Source organism: Antechinus flavipes, chromosome 4, assembly GCF_016432865.1.
Source record: "Antechinus flavipes isolate AdamAnt ecotype Samford, QLD, Australia chromosome 4, AdamAnt_v2, whole genome shotgun sequence".
Taxonomy (NCBI): domain Eukaryota; kingdom Metazoa; phylum Chordata; class Mammalia; order Dasyuromorphia; family Dasyuridae; genus Antechinus; species Antechinus flavipes.
The window spans coordinates 178,159,131-178,176,476 of NC_067401.1; the positions used below are offsets into that span (position 1 = coordinate 178,159,131).

At 35.4% G+C, this 17,346-nt stretch overlaps 1 protein-coding gene across 1 annotated transcript; it reads right to left on the reverse strand.

The window, feature by feature from the left end:
• Positions 1-2,810: 2,810 nt before the first annotated feature.
• Positions 2,811-17,084, reverse strand: LOC127560754 (zinc finger protein 397-like). The gene is made up of 4 exons (XM_051995598.1): positions 14,268-17,084; positions 13,323-13,827; positions 11,723-11,870; positions 2,811-4,212 (listed from the first exon to the last, which is right to left on the reverse strand). Exons 2-4 carry the CDS (start codon positions 13,737-13,739, stop codon positions 3,413-3,415), a joined length of 1,365 nt encoding a protein of 454 aa, XP_051851558.1. The 5' UTR covers positions 13,740-13,827; positions 14,268-17,084; the 3' UTR covers positions 2,811-3,412.
• Between the last annotated feature and the right edge of the window lie 262 nt (positions 17,085-17,346).

Below are 17,346 nucleotides of genomic sequence, written 5' to 3' on the forward strand. Positions count from 1 at the left end.
AATGGAGTAATAGCAATTCATTACAATAAAGCCTTCTACATTTTACTTTGGTAAGTAATATAGTACAATAGAAACGGTGATAAACTTGGGAGTGTGTGGGAACAAAGTTTTCTTCTAGATTTTGCTACTTGGTACTGGTATGACTACTATGAATGTGCTTTAGTTTTGCCCACTTAAACTTTAGGTATCAATGGTCTATACAATCTGAGCCAATGAAATACTTACTTGAGTTAATTTATAGGTAAGAACCCTATGTCTCACTCATTCAACAAGTATTTATTTTGTTCCTATGTGTTTGGCTGTGAAAGGTTTTTGGAATCCTTACAAAGTGTTAACTCATTAGAATTGATAGAGACAATAATTATCTGATTTAGCATGGTACTTAGCAAATTCTCTAACTCAGTAATGTATTTAAGAACTCATTGAAGTTCACAAAGTATGGGAGATTCACAAAGTTAACTTTGTAACTTTGTGAATTCACACCTCTCTTAATCCCTCCTTTGGAGGCGGAGTCAACCTTTTACACCCAGCATAAATAGAGCTTCAGTGAGCCAGTCAGGATCAGTTCAGCAGAAGCCCACTCTCAGAGGTGGAGTCAGATTCATTCCAGCTTTCACCTTGGTTCTGGCTGGAGATATTCGGAGTTGAGCTAGAGGCAAAAGACTCAGGAGCTCTCGGAACCAAGGAAAGCTGAGGCCTCTTCTAAGAAAACTATCGGGGGCAAGGAAGGAGAAAATAAACGTTTGCATTTTATCAGCTGGCTGCATTTGGAGTGATTATTACTCTGAACCAAAACTAAGGCTACTTCCAGAAAACCTGAGAAACCTGATCAGAGAGAACGATATTATAAAAAAGAACACCACAAAAGGGATACATAGTCTCTTCAAGGGACTTACAATCTAATTTATGACATGTGCAGATAAAATACAAAGAAGAATAAGTGTCGAAAGAGAAGTTTATAATCAAAACCTTAAGAATTCAGAGAGAAAATAGTTAAAACTTAAGCAATCAGGCAGAGTTTCATAAAGGAGGCAGCATTTGATTTGGGCTTTGAAAGACAGGTAGGAGTTGTATGGGCAGAGACTTAAGGGCAGAGTATTAAAAGCTGAGAAAATGATATAAGCAAAGTTGTGGAGGTTAAGAAAGTACAGAGTGTTTGGCAAATGACAAAATAGTGTTTGACTGTAATAGTCTTTTCTAAAATGTAATGTTCTCTGGGAGCAGGTTTCTTTTCAGTTCAATAATCACCTCAAATGTAGCCAGGAGTTAAAAGTCCAAATCCTTTATTGTCTCCTTCAAAGTCTTGTCTTTTTTCCTGGGGCCTGGTTAGCTTTCTTAGAGGGCTATCTCTCTCCTTGGTTCTGAGAGCTCCTGCCACTAGTCTTTTGCCTCTGCCAGCTTCTGCCTCTAGCTTCCTCCAAATATCTCCAAATCCAAAGGTTTGTGCTTCAGCATCTAGCCAGCACAAAGGTGGAAGATGGAATGAATTTGTCTCAGCTTCTAAGAGCTTCTAGTGCGCGTGTCCTTTCTGGCCCTGACAGCTCCTCCTTATATGACTATACAACAATCATTATATTACTAGGAAACCATTATTTGTTATAGGATTAAATCAATGCTAAACTAGATTTAACCATTGTCTCCCCAATTCCACTTACTTAAGAATCCTAACATTTGGTGAAAGCAATAATAAATGTTAAAAAGGAGCAAAAAGTTAAGGCTACAGAGCAACAGTAAAGGCTAGAAAGTTGAGATAAGGATCTTGAATATCAAGCTAAGGAATTTGGATTTATTTTCATGAAAAAGCTTCTAATAAAGATTAATCTTATGCAGATCCACTGGGATGAGACAGGCAATTAGAGGGATGCTACAAAAGTCCTGGCAAAGAAAAATGAGGGTGGTAGCAGTGGGAGTAGAAAGAACAAATTCAAAAGACATTTCTGAAGAGAATTATTGCCATGGATACATAAAATGTTGACAGTCACATTAGTATTCTTATAATGGGTCATTTAAAAACAGGAATGCTCAAAAAATTCAATTGCTATTTGAAATTATCTTCTCTTTCTTTCCAGATTAAAATGTCCCTCTCTTGGTTTTTGACACTCTCCCTACCCATATGATCTGTCATTTCTTTTCCCATATAATCCTCAGAACATATTCACTCTTTCCCACTGGTAAAAGAATGCTGAATGATAGTGACATGCTCTGCACACAAATACATCAAACAAAAACTGCCTAAATATGGTACCTTATCAATAACCAGGAAATACTATTTTACTTATTTGACCAGAACTGTGATTTCATCAGTTAAGAGAGTTCCAGGGAAAATAGATCAACATTTTTGTAAATAATATATTGTCTCAGAGAGTTACCTGGTGGTGGAGATGTGTATTAAGAGGTTAAGTAACTTGTCCAAGGACAAACAAGATGTCAAAAGGAAAGCTTGAATCTAAAGCTTTCTGATTTTAAGGCCAACCATTTTAAAAATGTACACCTAGACATTACTAAGGTGAAATAAAGGCAGTAATTACATAAAATGGAAATGTGCAAGTATCCATTAAATAAGAAAACAAGTGAATTGTGATATTATAAAATTCATTTTAAACAACATAATGAAACATTTAGGAGCTAATTTAGTGTTAGTGGTGTTTGATCTGTAGCATATCAATCATGCCCTATAAAGCCTTAAAAATTTCTCCACTGAAAAAGTTTTTCACTCTACTCTGTAGAACACTTCTTTCTTTTGAAAACTTTGATTCCTATATTCAGAATACTGTATTAATACATAATAGAATAGTTGTAAGAGGAGGCTATTTGGTCTTTATAAGATGCATTTAATAATAATCAAGAGATTTCAAATAGAGGGTATAAATACTATAGATTTACACACTGACAAATTGTTGGTTCAAAGAGTGAATTCTGACAACAGAGGATCCTAATAATTTTATCATTTACAATAAGAATAGGAATGTATATGTAGAAGTAGAAATGTGATCCCATGTAAAGTATTTTAAAACAATTTTTGAAGAAAAAGGCTAGGATTATATTTATTGAAAACATGTAAATCCTCTAAGTAGAATATAAGTATTTTGAAAGTAGGAAGTCTTGGCTTTTGTATTTATATTGAAATCCCCATAAAGCAGATGCTTAATGTTTGTTGACTGACTCACAAACCATTACTAATATTGCTAGACAAGGTTTCGATGCTTTTTTTTTAAACTTTTTTTTCTTTATTTGTTATATTAATGGAGCTTCTGTCTGGAGAGGCTTTTATGCTGTTCAAATAAGAAATCTATGGGTAACAACATTTTAAACTATGGTGATTACAAGAAGAAATTTTCTCCAGTGTTTTTTTTTTGTTGTTGTTGTTTCGTTTTGTTATTTTTTGTATTGATAACAAAGATCTGAGTTCTAATTAAAATTTTCCCATACTCATGATGTTTAAAGGATTTTTTTCTCCATTGTGGCTTCTCTGATGTTTAATAAGATTTGTGCTCTGACTGAAGGCTTTCCCACATTCTTCACATTCATAAGGTTTCTCTCCTGTATGGATTCTCTGATGCAGAACAAGGGCAGATTTCTGTCTGAAAGCTTTTCCACACTTATCACATTCATAAGGTTTCTCTCCCGTATGGATTCTCTGATGTAAAATACGATTTGAGCTTCGACTGAAACTTTTACTACACTGATTACATGGATAGGGTTTCTCCCCAGTGTGGATTCTTTGATGCTGGATAAGACTGGAACTTTGACTAAATGATTTCCCACACTCAACACACTCATAAGGCTTCTCCCCTGTGTGGATTCTCCGATGAAGAATAAGGTGTGAGCTATAACTGAAGGCTTTTCCACACTCTTCACATTCATAGGGTTTCTCTCCAGTATGAAGTCTCTGATGATTAAGAAGATGTGAACTCTGACTGAAGGCTTTCTTACATCCATCACATCCACAGTGTTTTTCTGTAGAATAAGAGCTTTGATTCCTAATGAAGCCCGAGTTCCAAGTAAAATTTTTTCCCCATTCATTATCTTTATGTTGTCTTTGGCCCAGCAGATTTTCCTTCTTTTTTCTTAATCTACCCTTAAAGTGTTTTTCACACTCTGAAACCAGTGGAATATTCCCATTAAGATTTCCAGAGATATCTTCATGCAGTTCTTTTTCTATAGACATTTCTTGCTTTGGAGTTAAGTGTTCCTCAGTCTGATTATGCACACCTAAAATAAACAAATCAAGAAAATATCATATAAATGGTCAAAGGATATGAACAGACAATTTTCAGAGAATGAGATTGAAACTATTACCACTCATATGAAAGAGTGTTCCAAATCATTATTGATCAGAGAAATGCAAATTAAGACAACTCTGAGATACCACTACACACCTGTCAGATTGGCTAAGATGACAGGAAAAAATAATGATGAATGTTGGAGGGGATGCGGGAAAACTGGGACACTAATGCATTGTTGGTGGAGTTGTGAACGAATCCAACCATTCTGGAGAGCAATCTGGAATTATGCCCAAAAAATTATCAAATTGTGCATACCCTTTGATCCAGCAGTGTTTCTATTGGGCTTATATCCCAAAGAAATACTAAAGAAGGGAAAGGGACCTGTATGTGCCAAAATGTTTGTAGCAGCCCTGTTTGTAGTGGCTAGAAACTGGAAAATAAATGGATGCCCATCAATTGGAGAATGGCTGGGTAAATTATGGTATATGAATGTTATGGAATATTATTGTTCTGTAAGAAATGACCAACAGGATGAATACAGAGAGGACTGGCGAGACTTACATGAACTGATGCTAAGTGAAATGAGCAGAACCAGGAGATTCACTTCGACAACGATATTGTATGAGGACATATTTTGATGGAAGTGGATTTCTTTGACAAAGAGACCTGAGTTTCAATTGATAAATGACGGACAAAAGCAGCTACACCCAAAGAAAGAACACTGGGAAACGAATGTGAACTATCTGCATTTTTGTTTTTCTTCCCGGGTTATTTATACCTTCTGAATCCAATTCTCCCTAAGCAACAAGAGAACTGTTCGGTTCTGCAAACATATATTGTATCTAGGATATACTGCAACATATCCAACACATAAAGGACTGCTTGCCATCTAGGGGAGGGGGTGGAGGGAGGGAGGGGAAAAAAAAAATCGGAACAGAAACGAGTGTCAATATAAAGTAATTATTAAATAAAAAATTTAAAAAAAAAAAGACAATATCATAGATTCTCAGAAAGATTAAAAAAAAAGATTGCAATGAAACACCAAGGATACTAAAAATGTCTATGTGTACTAGTGAAAACAAACTAGTAATATGGGAAAGGGATAATGAGTCAACTTATAAAGGTTTGACAAAAGCAACTAAAGCAATGAAGAAAAGCTAACAATATGGACTGATTAGCACTGGAAAGAGCAGACTATGGAATGAAACTATGATCCTTAAATACGTAAATAATTTTTATGAAAGAGATGATAAATTAGTCATTTTAAATATCTATTGAGATAAAAAAGGAAAAAGTTCTAGATGAAAGTAGATTTTGATTAATTATAGGAAACTATGAGAATTATGGGAAATAACATTTTTTAAAATATGTAGATAATAAAATAGAACAATAAGGTTGTGTTGTTTGACCTTTTGATCTCCAAGAAGAAAGTAACCATCTGTTCTAGATAGTTCCAGATAGTTTAGATTATTTACCTACAAAAAGGTAAGTAACTAAACTGTTATATAGAGATCTATATTTGAAAGTCTTTTTAAAAAGTCAATTAATCATAAATACTTTTCTGGGAAAAGGTAAGACAATAAAACATTTTGAAATGAGGGTGATAAAATTACAAAAAATGTGGATAAAACTTTTAAAAATTTTAATTGTGAGTTTACTTGATTTTATCACTAAAGCTCAAAATATCCTCATTTTGTTTTATTTTATTTCATCAGGCAATCAACAAGCATTTATTCAGTGCCTACTAAGTACCACATGCTGTACTGGATCCTGGGAGTACAACACAAAGTAAAATAAAGAGAAAGTCTCTCCCCAGCAGAATTTATAGTCTATTGGGGAATACGGCAAATGTACATATAAATAAATATTTGCAAAATAATGTAAACTATATAGACCTTTTTTTTTGGGGGGGGGGGGGAGTAGATACCTAGCAGTTAGAAGGATTAGAAATAACCACAAAGAAGATTCCATTTGATCAATATGAGCAATTTGTTAAGTGGTTTTTTATTTAGCTTACTTCTATAGTAGGTTTATGCTCTACTTCAAGAATAAACTATCCACTTTCTTCTTCTTTGTAGTGGCATACTGAAGATAAGACAAAATATGCCTGGAGCTGGAGGGATGAAAAGTTGTTCACAGCTGGGATTGTTTACCAGGTTTATTGAGACACAGCTTCATTTCTTATATCTTACTTTTTCATCTGAATTCTCTGTTTTAAAATGAAAAGAGTGATAAATTCACCTTTTGGTCCTCCTAAGGTTTTCAATCTCGTGCCTAAACTTTTTTTTTTTTTGGTTAGTTCTTCCTGGAAATGTTATTTGTCCTCATAAGATTCACCTGAATTGCATACTGGTCATCAGTATCAACCAGATAATTCCTGGTTCTTAAAATATTCACGTTTTTAAAAGTAAGTCAGAAGATTAAATCAAATCTATTGGAATAATTTGAATTCTATGATCCTGTAGTAATAAGGACATAAGAAATAAGTAATGAATGGAAGCAAACAAGAGACTCATGGAAAGAATGGGAGGCAAAGGAGGCCTGGAAATGGGTGAAAATCTAATTGAATGAACATTTAAGAAAGGGAATGCTGGGGAGGAGGAATGGAGATGATAATAAGCAGTAGTCAGAATAGGAGGAATAAGATATATAGAGTTAAGATTAATGGCTTGGGATAGAAAAGTTACAGTAGGTTCATTAAAACTGTGGTAGCAGTCTATAAACACACAAAAAGGATAAGAACCCTTGGCCTAAGGAAGTATAATAGATATGTATATTCAATCATTTTTCTATCTTTTTTTTTTTTTTCTCTATCTTTAAAACACATGCCTATATATAAACTGCAGGGGGAAAACCATTTTAAAAGGGGTAAATCAGGAAGGCTATATTCTCTTCTCTCAACTCTATTTTGAATAAAGTAAAGGGTAATAAATGGACTCTAAAGAGATTCTGGGTTAATGGAGGAAGACAAATGAAAAATTAAATTTTACAAGCATGTATGCAATGAAAATAACTTTTATGAACTATAAGAATGAAGTAAAATTCAAGTTAAAACTTATGAGTGATAGAAAACACTTTAGTTCACTCAATAAGCACTTTTAAAGCACCAGAGAAATCTTGTTAAATGCTAGGAGCATAACAAATGTAGATAAAATATGTTCCCTTACCATAGAACTAAAGGTTTAGGAGGGAAGAGGGGCTAAAACAAGAAAAAAAATAAACATTTGCAAACAAAAGGTATGTGTGCTAGTTCTTTTTAGCCATTCTCTACTTCAGGATGAAGAAGGTAAAATTTGTAAGTAGTCAAGTCGGCAAGTACTTACTAAGTACCTTCTATATGCTAAGTACTATATTAAGTATTGGGGATACAAAGTAGGGCAAAAACAGCCCCTGCCTTCAAGGAGTCCATCATCCAATAGGATTGAGAAAATCAAATGTTGATTTAGTGTTTTATGTTTGATTCTATTTTATAATTGATTCTATTCTGACACTATCTAAGCCATGTTTCTTTGTCTCTGAATTAAATTCATGAACTTAAAAGTTCAGCTTTCATCTCTAAGCTAAGCTGTCTCACAAAATTACCTTAATTCAAAGAAATATATTATCTATTCACATCTAACTGCCTAAGCACAATTATGGGACATCTGTTATTAATGATTTTTTCATATCCATGCATTATAAAGAGGTATCTGTTATTTTGCTAAACAAGTGCTGCAAAATGCAAGGGTGCACTAGGAAATATATTCTCTTCAATGCTGGCTGTCCTTCAGTAAAATCTGGTTTGTTGTTGCTATGACACTAACATGCAGATGATTACCACTATAGCAACAAAATGGAAGGAAGGATGACTGATAGTCTTGCCTTCCCAAATTTCATCCAATCATACTGTTTTCCATCATCTATGATAGTTCAGAATTTGTAACAGTCATGTTGTTTTCCATTGGTGATATTTCATATTATTTATTCTCTTGTACTTTCCAAAACTATAAAAGACTGGGTTCATTAGCCATCCTAGCTTACTGAGGAGTTGAAAGAACATTTAATTGGTCACTGCTAGTCTTATAAATAAATTGATTGGGCAGCTAGGTGGCCCAGTGGATAGAGCACCAGTCCTTAAGTCAGGAGGACCTGAATTCAAATTTGGCCTCAGACACTTAATACTTCCTTGCTGTGTGACCTTGACCCCAATTGTCTCAGCAAAAAAAAAAAAAAAAAAAAAAAAAATTATGTTCAGAACTTTATGTCTCAGTTTAACTTCAATCACAACGGGGAGACAACATGTATATAATTATATGCCACCCCCCCAAAAAAAAAGAAAGAAAAGAAAGAAAGAAAAAAGATACCTTCAGGATAAGTTGAAGATTATCTTAGAGAGAAACCCTACCTAGCATTAAGAATGACAGTAAAAATTTCTTGCATAAGGTGAGACTTGATAGAAGCCAAGAAGTCACAGATAAGAAGAGAGAAGATTCCAGGCATGTTAAACAGCTGGTGAAAATTCTAGCTAACTGAAAGTATAGAAAATTAGGAAGAATACCAGAAGCTTGGCTCCAATGAAGAAGTTTATTCAATGGCTGAAAGTAAACCTAGGATTACAGAGTAGATGAATAAATTCTGTCCTAAGATCTCAGGCAGGTGAACTCTCGAGCAGTGTGATGGTGTTTTAGTTTATGGAGGGGCAAAAGATCTTGGGAGAAAGATTAAAAAATAGTAGATATGGCCAGAGCAATGGTGTAGGGCTGAGGCCTTGAGTCAGCTAATAAATCAAAAAACATTAATGAAGCATTTCTATGTCAAACATTAGGTTAAGAGCTGGAGATAAAAAGAAAGGCAAAAACAGCCTGGGCTCTCATGTACAAGTAAGATTTATACAGGATAACCTGGAAATAATCTCATATGGAAAGCACTAAGATTAAGAAGGACTGGGAAAGGCTTTTTGCAGAGGATGGAACTGAGATATGATGGAAGTCAATAAGCAAATATTTAGATGAAGAAAATTCCAGGCTTTAAGCTGGATAAACTAGTTTAAAAATTTAAGTATCCAGTAGTCTATTCTTTTATATCCTCTTTAGAATACCTGAAATCTTTAAAACTGCAATACTTTGATGGATCAATAACCTAATTAATATCTTCCAATGTATTTCTTGATATATCTGTATGCTAATTTATTCATTTATAAATAAATCTGAAACACATTCTTGTGTTTTAAAACTATGGCCAAAGGAAATAATAAAGAAAATTGAATAGGTTCTAAAGTTAAGCACCAAGCAATGGTAGAGCAGAAGGCAAAGAAAAAAAGTCATTTAGAATTAAATTCTCTATCTACAGTATATTGGTTACTCAAGAAGGATTTGATACCTCTAGTATGAAGACTTTCCAAGCTCTTTTCAAGGCTGCCTCTCTACCTTTGATATCTATCTGGCACTGAGTTCTCACCTGTGACTCCAAGAAATCATAGCTTGCACAGTAATCACACCCTAATAAACCATCTAGCAGACTAGGCTGAGTGTAACCAGGGCCTCAAACCTGTCAGTGAGTTAGGGAGATGTCTATCCTAAGCATGAGAAGATTTCCCCTGGAGGAATGGGTAGATGAAAGCATTTTGTTCCAACAGTGAGGCAGACTTGCACAAAGCTGTCAGTCTCACCCTCTCTTCCAGAGTCATCAAAGTGTATTTCTCATTATGAGAAATAATTGGACTAAGATAGTAAAGCACAACAGTGGTCTAGTTAAGATTACCTTTTTCCTGCAAAAGGGATGAACTGTGAACTATCTAAGGGCATTTTTCCTATTTTGAAAGAATTATGGCCTTGATCACTAGGGAAAGGTCCCTTCCAATTAGTCAGGGGAATACTAGAGAAGTGTGGTCAAAGAAGGAATTGGGTAGTTTTAGTGAAAGATTGATTGTTCTTTTAGGTGAGATAGAATGTTAATTTAAAATAGTATTTTATTATATTGTAACCTTTCTCTTATTCAAGATTCCTATAAATGTTACTTTAAATTCTGTTGGGTTAGAGACATTTCTGATGGCAAGAAGGGAAGTAACTGGTTTAGACATCTCTCTCAAAAATAGGATTATCTGGATTTAGATTAATGTTAAATTAATAATGACTATATCAGCAGACCTATGTCTAAAAAGCAAGATATGGTATTAATATTTTATCTTCAACAAGTGTAAATTCCTTAGTATTTGCCTGATGAACTGGAAAAAGGTTTTGCACGTGCGTGTGTCTGTACATAAAACTAGCAAAAATCTGAGTAGGAGAAAGGATGGAAAAATAAAGCACAAGTAATATTTTCCTGTAAGGTACTAACCATCTTTTACTATTTTCTTCTATATCTATTTGTGCATGATATTGTTCAATAAATGTTTGTTGAATCAAGAAGGAAACTGAAATCAAAGAAAAATCTGATGTATGGAGAGAAATCAGTTAAATGAGTGGATTGAGAGAGATTTTATAAAATCTACTGATACTTGCATTACTTTATCAGAATGAAGTAAGGAGTACCAGGATAACAGCTGATATTATAACAACAACACTGCAAAAATGAACACCTCTGAAAGACTTAGGGACTCTGATCAAAGCAATGACCAACCAAGAATTCCAAATACTGATAATAAAGAATGCTACCCATCTCCTGACATGAAGATGAAAGACTAAAAGTTTTGAATGTGGCTTATATAAAATTTTGGTTTGATTGAGTTTGCATATTTGTTATGATGGTTTTCTGTACAGGGCTGAAACTCTGAATAGGTGCACTGGAATCAAACAATCAAGCACTTAAAGCTATTAACTATTGGACAATACTCTATTAGAATATGCTAGGAAAATGGCCCTTCTCACTATTCTGTGCTGGCTCAATCTTTTTTGGTGTATACAGATCATTGTAGGAGGGATTAGGGGCTGGAGTAAGACAAGCCAGAGTCACTTTGGAGGAGAAAGAAGAGAAGAGAGGTCAGTAGGTGGAGAGCTTGTTGCAGTTTCATCCCTCCCCTTTACTGCTCCCCCTAAAGACCAAGGACTTTTGCTGATTCTGAATCTGGCTGATTTTGAGGTCAACAGGGAGTTAACCCAGACTTCACAGTTTTCTTTCTTTCTTTTTTTTTGCTTTTTAGGAGGAAAGGTGGTGGGAGAGAGAGAAAATAGATTTCTGTTAATTGAAAAAAATACTTAATTTGAAAATGAAAGATTATTTTAGCATATAAATTTCAGAATCAAAATTTCAAAGTCAAAGAAAATATGAGGAAAAGTTGTAGTGGAAGAAATAACAATGTTTTATGGCAATGTATGGGAATAAAACATAATTCATGACAATCTGAATAGAGAGAAAGGATTTTTTAAAAATCACAAAAATGAAACTTTATGTTGAAAAAATATAATACATGGTGGTATCTCCTATGGGAAAACTCAGGAGACATTTCTTCAGGGGAAATAGGGAAAATTTGTGTGGTTCTTTAATTTCACCTTTCTTCCTGATAAAATCCCACTTTTTACCTTTTTCTAGTTGGAAGTGAGATTCTGGAAACTCATACTTGAGGTGAGCCTGTGAAGCCTGGAGCTGAACACAAGGGGATTTCTGTGATGTTCCTAGAAGTGTTGACTCCTCCAAAATTTCCTCTTTTCTGTGAGCAGAGGCTCTAATCTAGAGAGAATTGGGTATAGGTTGGTAAGTATCATAAAATTTTTAAAGCTTCTATTTATTAATATTTATTATTTTGGGATTCAGGATTGCCTCTATTTAGGAGGTTATTTGTTGGCCAAAGCTTGTTTCACGGGATATTAATATAATAAAGACTCTTGGATATTTCTGAGATAAGAAGCCAAAAAGGTAGGAAAAAAAGAATTTATTACACTTGTAATTTTAGTCAATGATTCTCAAAGTTACTTAACTTGTCTTATTTGAGGAAGGATCTCAACTAGCTCTGGCATATAAATCTCTCCCTCTCAATAAGCCTATTATAAATTCTATAAATGTAGCTTTGTAGTATAAACTTCACTTCAAGTTTTAATATATAGCTTGTCTTAATTTACCTATAAACACTAAAACTAAGTCTTAACTTTTATGAATTTCAAGGAATCATGACCAGAAATTATTCTGTCTCTCTGATGTAGTTGAAAACTATTATGAGAAATATTTCATTTGGACCCCCCTACTCTACTCCAATTAGTATCAATCAATTTCATATAATTCCCTGGGGATAGTGATTATAAATTCTGTATATTAGGGCCCAGAATCTGAGTTGCAGATTGTAAGATCATTTGCTTAATTGTAAAAAGTTAAATAGTGGCCCTCCACCCCTATCCTTTCTTGTCATGGTGACTCAATTACATAGAAAATCCTCTGGACCATTCTCTCTTGTCCAACACAAGCGGGTGACTATCTTATGACCATTTAGTCAGTGGAAATGCCCCATGTTTTATACAATCTGTGACACACATCCCCTTGCATATGTCATTTTTAGCCTTCACTAAAGTCTATCAACCAATGAGATTCTGTAAATGAAATTATAAATACAAGATCCTAACAAAAGGATACATCTCAGATCTGAGGGGATCATGGACTCTTTAATAAAGTACCATTGGCTAAGAACTCTGCCTCAGTCTCTCTTATTATAGATTAAACAATTTTAATTCCCCACACTATATGTCTTGTTAGAACTCTAATAAAGGTTCTGAATTATTTTTCCTAAGCTCTGGACCTGAGTATAACAAAGCCTTAGATTTTAATCATTTGAATCTCCCTGTGGTGAATATCATTTGGCAGCAGTTACCTATCACGAAAACTAAGTAAGAATCTTTTCCCCATATCACAAGGAAGGAAATCACTACAGGGAATGGAAATACAATCTCTAAGAACAAATATCCAAACCCTCACCCCCTCCAGGCCATAGGGAAGAATAAAGATTTGTTTCATTGAATTTCTGATGACAATTAAAAGCAGAAGATATAAAGGAAGTTAATGGAAAATACATAGTTCAAAGAAAATTAATATTTGATAACATTCTATCATTTCTGCTCTGAGTCCCTCATTCTTCTTACAAAGACATACTCATACTCTCTCACAACAGCTTATTCATTCCCTTTCTTTTCCTACCTGCTGATCTGGCTCATCAAGCTCTTGCTCTAAATCCTCCAACATAGTCACTGCCTGTTCTCCACTCTTTGGATGGTGCTCCTGCAACCAGACTTGTAGTTCTTCAGGCAGGATAGTCAGAAACTGCTCCAGTACCAGTAGCTCTAGGATCTGCACTTTAGTATGAATATCTGGTCTCAACCACTTCTGACAAAGGTCTCTGAGTTGGTTCAGAGCTTCACGTGGTCCAGGAGTTTCCTCATAGCAGAAATACCTAAAACGTTTGCGAAAAATCTCCCCATCAAGGGATGTGTTCCACTGTAGGTCTGGTTCCTTTTCCCAGGCACAAACCTCCCCCAGCTCCATTTTCAGAGGTCTCTCTTGTTTCTGTGGAGATCTAGGGATCAGTAATGCAACTTCCCTGGATTCTGTAGACATCACTCAAGACTCAGAGGGTGCCACTTACTCCAGATAGAACATATGATTCAGGAATCAAAGTCCAGCTCTTGATTTTCTCTTTCAGGAACTTAAAAGAGAAGAAATTATTGTTGGTATAAAACAGTCTTTTTGGAGTTGACTTTAATTTTAACCTTATTTGTTTGCAAAAGCAGCAGCCCTACTTTTCTAAAGCTTTCTATAAGATATAATTTTATCTTTCTTAAAGCCAATTAAAATTTTACTTATTTAATAACCTTTTGAGATTTTCACAATAATTCTACAAATAACAATTCAGTGATCATTAGATCTACACAGGACCTTAAAAGATACTCTAAATCTCCTAATTTTGCAAATAAAGAAATTAAGTGTCACAAAGCCATGGGGTAAAATCATAAAATAAATCTTAAAACATACACATATACATAAAACAATGGAGATGGGAGGATAAAAAAAAAAAATCCAAGAGTTAGGAAACAATAAAATATTCTTCAAGAAGCTCAAAGGAAGGGGGGGAAGGGAGAGGCTTACCAAAGCAATTCTCTGAACCCAACATTTGACCTGTACAAAAAAACAGCATTGAACACTTAATGGCAATAAGAAGTCAGGCTATTCAAACAGGGATAAAGAAATATTGTGAAATTACTGTTAGAGAAATGACAAAGACTAGTAATACTTCTAAATGCTTACAAAGTTCACTCATCTACTGACTTTAAAATACTTAGATACAAGAATAATGAACACTGTGACATAGTGGAAAGAATACTGAATTAGATCAAGATTAGTCTTGATTTTACCACTAATTTACAGAGTGACCATAGGTAAATCATTTCCCCTCTCTTAACTTCTGATGATAAAAGACCCTTTCACATCTAACATTCTATGGTTTTATAATGTTAACTTAAAAAGAAGAATCAGTAGATAGCTGTGATTTGGAAAGGTAGTATTTAATCCCAATAAAATGTACAAATAAGAGCAAGAAACAAAACCAAAAAAGGCCAAGACTAATTAACCATCCAATTTGTGCTGATCTCTATTTGACCCTTAACTATGTGTTTTTCAAAGGCTCCATTTTCTTCTCTCTATTCCCTCTTTGGTAGTCGAAGTTGTTCCCAGGGTTTTAATTATTTCTATGCAAGTAACTCTCAGATCTATGTATCAATCTGTGGTCTCCCCAAAACTGGTGGCTAATTGGCTGTTCCAAATTCAATGTCCAAAGAGACATCTCAAAACGTAATATATCTAAAACAGAATTTATTTCCTTCTCCTACTCCAATCATTCCCTCTTTCAAACTTCCCTGATTTTGGAATGGTATTGCCATTCTTCCCATATTCCAGATTCATAACCTCAACATTATCTTTGACTTCTCCTTCAATCTTATTGCATATTCTTACTGCTTCCACAATCACAGTACCTCTTATATTCAACCCCTTTTCACTACTCACAGTGCTACCCTTGGCTCAGGACCCCTTGTTATTTCTCACCTAGATGACTGCAACAACTTTCTAACTGGTATCCCTGGCTCAAATCTCTCTCTGATCCAGTTCATCCTATTTACTGTTGTCAATGATTTTCCTTAAGCACAGATCTAATTATGCCACTGTCTTCATTCATCCAATAAACTCCTCTAGAGTTTTTCCAAACTTCCTCTAGAATTAAATATAAACTTATTTAGTTTTCACCACCCTTTATAATCCAACTCCAACCTATCTTTTCAAACTCATTGTACAGCAATTACTTCTTGCCCAAACTTACAATTCAGTAAGATTGGCCTTATTCTTGTACTTAAAACATCTTTGGTGCTCCAAGTCCAAACTGCATTCTCTTCTCACTTCTGCTTTGAAGAATCCCTTCTTCCTTGAAGATGCAGTGAAAGCATCACATTTCTACATGAAGTGTTTCCTTATTTCCTACAACTGCTAGTGCCTTTACTCCCAAACTAATTTGCATTGAACTACCTTGATTTATCTTTATTTTCCTTATATTCATTCTGCATACACTTGTTCTTTTCTCTACTACTAGAGGTTCTTTGAGAACAAGGATTGTTTCATTCTTTGTATTTGTATACCCCAAGTCTGACACATTTCCTACCACAAAGTAGGTGCTTGATAAATATATGGTTAAATTGATTCATTTATACAGAAAGTCTTAGCCATAGAGAAAGACTGGTGAAACAACCAGGAAAGATTGAGCTAGAATAGTAGTACTTGGGTGCAACCTGCTTTCTGTCATCCTTATTATCTTATACTTTCCAACCCTGTAGGTAAATACGTTTTAAATTAAAAGTGTGAAATTCCAAGTAAACATATTGGAAGGCAGTACTCAGAACTAAAAGGGAGCTTGAAGATCATTTAGTCCAGAGGTCCTTAATCTAAGGCCCTAGAATAGATTTTAGGGGATTTATAAACTTGGAGAGGAAAAAAAAAGTTACTTTTTTACTTTCATTATCTTCCAACCGAAATTTATCATTTCCTTCAATTTTGAACGTAACAAGACCCACAAGTACTAGACTTCACCCGACTGCCAAAATAATCCATGGTACTATAAAAAAGCTAAGAACCCCAGATTTAATGCAACCCAATCATTTTAATGGTAAGTCCCAAGAAGCACCTGGTCTTTCCCACAGCTTTAGCTAGTGGGAATAGTGAATAATAGTGAATGAATTAAAATTCAAGTCTAGGGTCTCTAACAACAAAACCAAGACACGAGAGGCTTGTGCTTAACTGAAAACAAAAAGGAAAATGTCTTGGAGAAGGCTTTTTATTTTTTGCTCCTCCCTTTCCCAGCATCGGGAGGCAGTTTTTATCAGCTGTTAGGATCAGGAAGAAGTGTGCAACGGTAAAGGACTAAGCCGGAGACTAGAGGAAGAAGAGGGAGGGAACAGGGTAGAAAAGGGGCAAGAGAGAGCAGGGGAAAAGAATTAACAGCAAATAAGATTCATAGATGGGAATGCAAAGAGGAGAAAAAAAAGACGAGGAAAGGTGAAGAAGGAATGGTGGAAAGGAAGGAGAAGGGAGGAGAAAGGTTCAGGGAGAGCCAAGAGGCAGTGCCAAGGAGAGGGAGCCGGTTTGGATGGTCCCACCGGGCCACAGCTGCACCGACCCTCCCTGCCCTGAGACTGCCAGCGGCAACCACCCTGTACAGCTCGGCCCGACCCCCACTCACCGCGAACCCTGGACTGGGGAAAGGGGGCAGCTAGTCACGCTCACTTCTCTTTCAACCCCCAGACACCCACACAAAAGACGAGTGGGAGCTGGGATGGGATAGGGGGTGGGTTACAAAGGCCGGAAGTATATATGAAATTTTTGGCCGGCCTAGCTCTACAATATAATCCCATTCTAACGCCACCCTACCCCACCCCACTTCCGGGTTCGGAGGGGGTTGAATGGGGATGCCGGAAGTCTGAATTCGGAGATTTACGGGCATCACCGCTCCCACTAACTCTCACCTAATCCTGTAATGCCGGAGAAACTGAGGCAAGATAGAGATTAGAGAGTTTTTAATAATTTATTTGAAAGGGAGAGATTGTGCTGGGGGTGGGTGGGGAATGCTGCCCCCAGGGCTGATGTCCAAAGCATCAAGCTATTGACGGCTGTATCTCAGTATAAT